We start from the raw sequence: 7,797 nt of genomic DNA on the forward strand, positions 1-7,797 counted from the left end.
GGGTGACAGTGGGGATGGGGCCTGTTTTCGGGGTGCTGGGGTGACAGTAGAGACGGGCCTGTTTTCGGGGTGCTGGGGTGACAGTAGAGACGGGCCTGTTTTCGGGGTGCTGGGGTGACAGTAGAGACGGGCCTGTTATCGGGGTGCTGGGGTGACAGTAGAGATGGGCCTGTTTTCGGGGTGCTGGGGTGACAGTAGAGATGGGCCTGTTTTCGGGGTGCTGGGGTGACAGTAGGCGGGCCTGTTTTCGGGGTGCTGGGGTGACAGTAGAGATGGGCCTGTTTTCGGGGTGCTGGGGTGACAGTAGGCGGGCCTGTTTTCGGGGTGCTGGGGTGACACGTCACGGTGGTGGCTGCCCAGCTCTGTGAAGGTGCTCACAGCCCCTGAACCGCAGTGTGCAGGGGGACCCCTTTGCTATGTGAGTCGTAGCTTGATGAAGCCATTACTAAAAAAGACGACCCCGGGATGCTGTTCAAGGCCCAGCCCCAGGAGCGGCGGGGAGCGGGGAGGACGGGCGAGACCTGCTGGCCTGCAGACCTGGCCGCGGCTCCCGGCCTGGCCAACGCCGCCCCCTCCTGGAGGAAGCCTTGGGAGTCACAGCCTCCCTTTTTAAAGCAGGGCAGGGCCGGGCGCGGTGGCTCACGCCTGTCATCCCAGCACTTTGGGAGGCCGAGGCGGGCGGATCATGAGGTCAGGAGTTCGAGACCAGCCTGGTCAATAAGGTGAAACCCCTTCTATACTAAAAATACCAAAAATCAGCCGGATGTGGTGGCGGGTGCCTGTGGTCCCAGCTACTCGGGAGGCTGAGGCAGGAGAATGGCGGGAACCCGGGAGGCGGAGATTGCAGGGAGCTGAGATGGCGCCACTGCACTCCAGCCTGGGCGACAGAGCGAGACTCCATCTCAATATAATAATAATAATAAAATTCCCAGGGAAATAGGTTTGTCGGAGGCCGCACAGCCAGCATGGACAGAGGCGGGCTGGGACACAGGCTCTGAGCATTCCTTCATCATGATTTATTGGCCCCTCCCTGTCCCTCCCACCTGTCCTCATCCACCCCACTGCAGCCCTGGAGGGGAGGGGTCCTGTGGAGACAGCGAGGCAGTCCCGGTCACCCCAGGACATCAGGCCGGATCAGCCGGTGACCTTCCTGATCCAGGACACGTAAGGCGCCACGGCGGTGGCCACAGGGGGCCTGAAGATGTCGGTGCAGACCCTGGAGCTGAAGGACAGGACTCCGGCCAACACCTGGTCTTTGCCACACACGATGGGCCCACCCGAGTCACCCTGCGGGGATGACACACTGCGGCTCAGCCTCTGCGCCTGCCGAGGGGACGAGGGGAGCAGGGCTGGGCCTGTTATCCCTGGGCTCAAGGAGACACAGGGGCTGCCCCAGCGCACACGCCTCCCCTCCCACCTCCCACTGGCCCTGTGAACACGGCTCCTTCTTCCCACCCCGGATCATCCTTGCTGGAGAAGCCACAGCTTCGCTGCTTCCCGGCCGTGTGGCCTTGGGAGCGCCGCTAAACCTCCCTGAGCCTCAGTTTCTACACCTGAGAAATGGGGCCCCCGCCAGTGGTCCCCGCCCCCCAGCCCCCGGCAGGACTCCCCAGAACGGGAGAGCCAGGGGCCTGCCCGGGTGGCTGCTCTGGCCCCGGCCCTCCCGCCAGCCTCGTTCCCCGGCCCCACCCGGGCGCCTATCACCTTGCAGGGAGCCTGGTCCTTGGAGTCGGCCTCCAGGCAGACCACGTGCGGGGAGAGGCTGCCGTTCCAGAAGCGGCTGTTGTTACACATGCGGGTGTCCAGCACGCGGAGGTCCAGCTCCCGCAGCACCCGGGACAGGCGCCCGCCCTGCCGGGTCAGCCCCCAGCCGGCCGTGCTGCACCGAGTCCCTGCAGCCACTGCCTGGCGCTTACCGGGCAAGGCCAGGGGCCGGACGGTCCGGCTGGGCTTCACTTTCCCGTCCAGCTACAGCGACAGGAAGGGGCAGGTGAGCCGGGGGAGGGGGCGGCTGGGGGGGCGGAGGGAGGGGCAGCGAGGGGAGGTGATGGGGGGAGAGGCGGCAGTGGGGGGGGGAGGTGCGCAAGTGGGGTGAGGGGGCGGCGGCAGTGAGGGGAGGGGGCGGCCGAGGGGAGGGGGTGGCGGGCGGGGGGGTGGCGGGGGAGAGGGGCGGCAGGAGGGGGTGCGGGGAGGGGCTGCGGGGGAGGGGCGACCACGGGGGGGGGGAGGGGCGGTGGGGGAGGAGCGACAGCGGTGGGGCGGCAGGGGGGGAGGGGGCGGCAGGTGGGGAGGCGGGGGGGGAAGGGGCGACAGTGGGGGAGGAGCGACAGCGGGGGAAGGGGCAGCAGGAGGGGTGCGGGAGGGGGGGCGGGGGAGGGGCGGCCACGGGGGGGGAGGGGTGGTGGGGGGAGGAGGGACAGCAGGGGGAGGAGTGGGGGGCGGTGGGGGAGGGGCGACAGTGGGGGGGCGGCAGGGGGAGGGGGCGGCAGGTGGGGAGGCTGGGGGAGGTGAGACAGTGGGGGAGGAGCGACAGCGGGGGGAGGGGCAGCACGAGGGGGGGTAGTGCGGGGTGCGGTGGGTGGAGGGAGCAGCGGTGGGGGGAGGGGTGGCAGCGAGGGAAGCGGGCAGCAGCAGGGGGAGGGGACAGCAGATGGGGAGGCGGCCGGGTGGGGGGAGGGGACAGCAGCAGGAGGCAAGGGGGCACCCGTGGGGGACAGTACGGTGCCCAGTTCTCCCGGTCTCATCCCCGCACACCTGAAGCAGCGCCAGGTCGTTCTCCAGGGCAGGGGCCGGCTTGTAGCGAGGGTGCTGGACGGTCGCCTTGATGTGGAAGGTGAGACCGGGGTGGCCCAGGGCATGGAGCCCCAGCACCAACCTCAGCTGGGCCGTCCTGGGGACAGACGGGATGAGGGTGCTGCGGCTTGGCCCAGCGTGGACAACCCGCCACATACAATCCCAGCCCCCACTGTGCCGGTTGCCCAAGTTCATCACTCACAGCCACTGCCCCTCACAGGCCTTGGCTTGGCCGGTTCTTCCCTGTGTCTTCTCAACCCACCTCCTCCAGGAAGCTCTCCCTGCTCTCACCCCTACCCCAGACTTCTGCCTGGGCCTGGCCCCAGGCAAGGGCTGTGTGTCCAGAATTCCAACCCCAAGCCTACAGCTTCACGAAAACCAGCCCTGGGAATTCCCTTCACTTGGGGCCCCAGGCTCAACCACAGTGATTTGTACAGGGGTTGACACCTGCCAGTCCTCCTAAGTGTGCCCCCACTAGAGAGAGCTAAACCCTCTTTCCACGGGACTGAGGGGGTCAATCTTTGTCGCCTTGTGAGACAGGCTTCCTGGCAGTGCAGCAGAGCTGGGAGACAGGCGTGCTCCAGAGCACCTCCTGTGAGCACCTGGATCAAGCCGCACCTGAAGCTAGACCTCCTGCTAGACTTTGCAGTTACACAAGCCAGCAGATCCCTTTTTGTTACTTTGACCATCTTGATCTAGGCTCTGTAGGACTGGCCAGTCCTGAGGTAGGACAACTCCAAGATGGGTCATTTAGTGGCTTCCTGATCCCCGGGAACCAGGTCGATTCCTGAGCCACTCTCGAAGGCCGGCTTCGTCCTCCTGGCCACAGGTGGCAGACACCCCCACCTGACCCTCCTTCCTCAGAGCAGAAGCCCCAGACTAAGTTGGGTCCATCAGCAGGTGAATGGACAGACACAATGCACTCCGTCCACACCAGAACTGTAGCTCGGCCGTGAAAGCAGCCAGGCTCTGACCCGGGCTGCAGCGGGGAAGGAGCGTGCCCTGCCAGTGCCTCTCGCAGTGAGTAAACCTTCTCCAGGAGTCTGACAGGCGCAGGTCACTTAAATCTGCCTAGGCCGTCACCGGGAGGGGAGAGGGCTCCCACAATTGGCCTAAATCTCCCAGAGCCCACCCCCTGCAGAGAATGGGGGCCGTCGGATGGATTCCGCGGACCCCTGGGGCAGGCAGGGCAGGGTACTCACCGCTGGACCAGGCAGTGGGCAGCCGTCAGCACCCACTTTGGGTGCACCAGGACCCCCCCGCACAGGTGGGAGCCATCTCTCTGCAGCGAGGCCATGTACGGGCGCGAGTGGGGGATGACCTCCCGGCCCCCAATGATCTGGGTCTCAAAGGAACTGCCTGCCGGGGTGGGGGACAAAGAGCCAGGTTGGGGCTACATATTGCCCCAACACCTGCCACGACTGTCCTTGCCCAGCTCAGAGGCCGAGGACCCCAAGCAGATGTGCCATCCTAATGAAGTCCTCAGTGTTCCACGTGGGGGCCGCCCTTCATCCCTCCCACCCCCTCTAACCCCCCATCATATTCCCCCCAGGTTGCCTCCCAAACGCCCTCTCCAGGACCTTCTCAGGCCCCACTGGGCCCCACAGCCCAGGCAAGTCTACAGCCAGAGGAGTCCTTCAAAACACACATCAGGCCGGATGCAGGCGGCTCACGCCTGTGATCCCAGCACTTCAGGAGGCTGAGGAGTGAGGATCACTTGGGGCCAGGAGTTTGAGACCAGCCTGGGCAACACAGGAAGACCCAGTTTCTTTTTTTTTTGAGACAGAGTCTCTCTTTATCACCCGGGCTGGAGTGCGGTGGCGCAATCTCGGCATCTCGGCTCACTGCAAGCTCCGCCTCTCGGGTTCACGCCATTCTCCTGCCTCAGCCTCTGAGTAGCTGGGACTACAGGCGTCCGCCACCACCCCGGCTAATTTTTTGTATTTTTAGTAGAGATGGGGTTTCACCGTGTTAGCCAGGATGGTCTCGATCTCCTGACCTCATGATCTGCCTACCTCGGCCTCCCAAAGTGCTGGGATTACAGGCTTGAGCCACCGCGCCCGACCAAGACCCAGTTTCTAAAAAACCTTTTTTTTTTTTTGAGACGGAGTCTTACTCTGTCGCCCATCTTGGCTCCATCTTGGCTCACTGCAAGCTCCGCCTCCCGGGTTCAAGTGATTCTCTTGCCTCAGCCTCCCGAGTAGTTAGGACTACAGGCACCCACCACCACGCCCGGCTAATTTTTGTATTATTAACAGAGACGGGCTTTCACCATGTTGATCAGGCTGGTCTGGAACTCCTGACCTCGTGATCCACCCACCTCGGCCTCCCAAAGTGCTGGGATTACGGGTGTGAACCAACGCGCCTGGCCTTTTTTTTTTTTTTTTTTTTTTTTTTTTTTTTGAGACGGAGTCTCGCTCTGTCGCCTAGGCTGGAGTGCAGTGGCGCGATCTCAGCTCACTGCAAGCTCCGCCTGCCGGGTTCAAGCGATTCTCCTGCCTCAGCCTCCCGAGTAGCTGGGATTACAGGAGCCCACCACCACGTCCAGCTAATTTTTTTGTATTTTTAGTAGCGACGGGGTTTCACCACGTTGACCAGGCTGGCCTCGGCCTCCCAAAGTGCTGGGATTACAGGCGTGAGCCACCGCGCCCAGCAAGAAGTGCACTCTTTAAATAAGTAAATTGTCTAGTGCATAAATGATTTCCTAATAAAACCGTACAAAAATTATTTTAAACCAATCATGAATTTAAAAGGATCGACTTCACAATGTGATGTAAATCAGCCCAAAATCTTTCTCTGAATCCCCATCATGCTTTGAAAATCCAGTCCCCGCGTGGGGGCCGAGCGCGGTGGCTCACGCCTACAATCCCAGCACTTTGGGAGGGCCAGGTGGGCAGATAGCCTGAGGTCAGGAGTTGGAGACCAGCCTGGCCAACGTGGAGAAACCCTGCCTGTACTAAAAATACAGAAATTAGCTGGGCATGGTGGCAGGCACCTGTAATCCCAGCTCCTCGGGAGGCTGAGGCAGGAGGATCTCTTGAGACCAGGAGGCGGAGGTTGCAGTGAGCTGAGATCACACCACTGCACTCCAGCCTGGGTGACAAAGAGTAAAACTCCGTCTAAAAAAAAAAAAATCCACATGGCCCTGCAACCACCTTCTCCCTCCTCCCCTCTCCAGTCACACAGGCCCTTGCTGTGCCTGCAAGCTGCCCGCAACCTGGGGCCTTTGCCCGTCCCACCCAGCTGGCTGCATGCCTTTCCCCCACCAGCTTCCTCCCTTGGTTTCTGCTCTTGTCTCCTGCAGCAGCCCTCCACCTGCCCTCTCGCCCTCCGTGCTTCCTCTGCTCTGTTGGCCTCCCAGCACCAGCCCCTCCCAGAGACTGTGGCACACAACCTCGTGCCTGGCCTGTCTCTCCCAGCCAGACAGGAGGGCAGGCCTAGAATAGCGTGAGCCCTGCAAATACAGATGGACACACGGAAAGAAGGGAGAAAGGAAGGAGGGACACAGGGAGGGAGGAAGGAGGGATGGAAGGAGGAAAGGTTGATGGATGGATGGGAGGAAGGAGAGAAAGAGGGAGGAAAGGAAGGAGAGAAGCATGACGGATGGATGGGTGGATACATGGAAGGAAGGAGAGAGGGAAGATGATGGGTGGAGGGAGGGAGTGAGGGATGGATGGAGGGAAGGAGGAAGGTTGAAAGGAGGGATGGATGATGGATGGATGGGTGAGTGGAAGAATGGGAGGAAGGAGGGATGATGGATGCGTGGACAGGTGGAGGGAAGGAAGGGAGATGAAAGGAGGGAGGGAGGATAGACCCGTGGGTGGAAGGAAAGAAGAATGGGAGGAAGGAGGGATGATGGATGCGTGGACGGGTGGAGGGAAGGAAGGGGGATGAAAGGAGGGAGGGAGGATAGACCCGTGGGTGGAAGGAAAGAAGAATGGAAGGATGATGATGGCTGAGGGCTGGATTCCCACCTCTGCCCACCTCCTTGGGTCCTCAGCTCATCAAAGAGCCATTGTCACTCAGTCCAGCTGGAATGCGGGGGAGCCACCACCCACCTCCCTCCTCCCTCACTGCTGAGCACCTAGTCCCAGGCAAGCCCTTGGTAGTCGGAGGCAGCCGGCGGGGATCGAGTGCCGGCCCTGCCCTCCCAGCCGGGTACTCCTGGGTCAGTATCTCCTTCACCGAGCCTCAGGTTCCTGCTCTGCACCTTGGGTGTGAGCGTGGCCCCTGCCTCCTGGGTGCTGCCGGGAGGATGGACGGGGTGAGCCGGTGGACACCGCACCCCCCCCAGTCCCGGGACATCCGCCCGAGGTGAAGGGTGAAGAGCTCGGGACGCCCCAGGCCTCAGTCCCCCTCCAAACAACGATGAATCTCCGCTCTTACGCCCAGGATGCCGGCGCCCAGGACCACCCCTCCCATCCAGGGACCCCCCCTGAGAGCACTGGGCCTCAGTGTCCCCCCTGCACTCTGGCTCCCACTCACCTACCAACAGGGCCCCCAGGGCCAGTACCAGCAGTGAAGACTCCATGCCGCTGTGGAGACCCAGTGTGGGTGCCGGCCCCGGCCCCGAGCTCCGCACACGCGCTTCCTGTGGGGGAGACGAGTCACAGCCCCGCCCACCGCTGCACACCCGAAACCCTCCACCCACGAGCATTTTAGAAAGTGTTTCTCAAAGAGGACTGGAGATGAAGCCACACTGCCATCATCACACCTGAAAAAGTAACACCTTTTTTTTTTTTTTTTTTGAGACAGAGTCTCGCTCTGTCGCCCAGGCTGGAGTGCAGTGGCCGGATCTCAGCTCACTGCAAGCTCCGCCTCCCGGGTTCGCGCCATTCTCCTGCCTCAGCCTCCCGAGTAGCTGGGACTACAGGCACCCACCACTGCGCCTGGCTAATTTTTTGTATTTTTAGTAGAGACGGGGTTTCACCGTGTTAGCTAGGATGGTCTCGATCTCCTGACCTCGTGATCCGCCCGCCTGGGCCTCCCAAAGTGCTGGGATTA

General features: G+C 62.3%; 1 protein-coding gene across 1 annotated transcript; it reads right to left on the reverse strand.

The window, feature by feature from the left end:
• Positions 1-991: 991 nt before the first annotated feature.
• GZMM (granzyme M) lies at positions 992-7,379 on the reverse strand. Its single transcript, XM_050771206.1, has 5 exons — positions 7,279-7,379; positions 3,996-4,152; positions 2,755-2,890; positions 1,705-1,968; positions 992-1,287 (listed from the first exon to the last, which is right to left on the reverse strand). The coding sequence occupies exons 1-5, from the start codon at positions 7,322-7,324 to the stop codon at positions 1,135-1,137; spliced, it is 756 nt and encodes a 251-aa protein (XP_050627163.1). The 5' UTR covers positions 7,325-7,379; the 3' UTR covers positions 992-1,134.
• Positions 7,380-7,797: the final 418 nt, after the last annotated feature.

The sequence above is a fragment of the Macaca thibetana genome, chromosome 19, assembly GCF_024542745.1.
Source record: "Macaca thibetana thibetana isolate TM-01 chromosome 19, ASM2454274v1, whole genome shotgun sequence".
Classification (NCBI taxonomy): Eukaryota; Metazoa; Chordata; class Mammalia; order Primates; family Cercopithecidae; genus Macaca; species Macaca thibetana.

What these genes read in the sequence shown, in the direction of transcription:
- GZMM (XM_050771206.1), bottom strand. Translation starts at nt 7,324, where the DNA reads ATGGAGTCTTCACTGCTGGTACTGGCCCTGGGGGCCCTGTTGGTAG. An exon ending in CCTGGGGGCCCTGTTGGTAG is followed by an intron (nt 4,153 to 7,278) that starts GTGAGTGGGAGC and finishes CCACCCCGGCAG; the next exon opens with GCAGTTCCTTTGAGACCCAG. An exon ending in ACGACCTGGCGCTGCTTCAG is followed by an intron (nt 1,969 to 2,754) that starts GTGTGCGGGGAT and finishes CTGTCGCTGTAG; the next exon opens with CTGGACGGGAAAGTGAAGCC.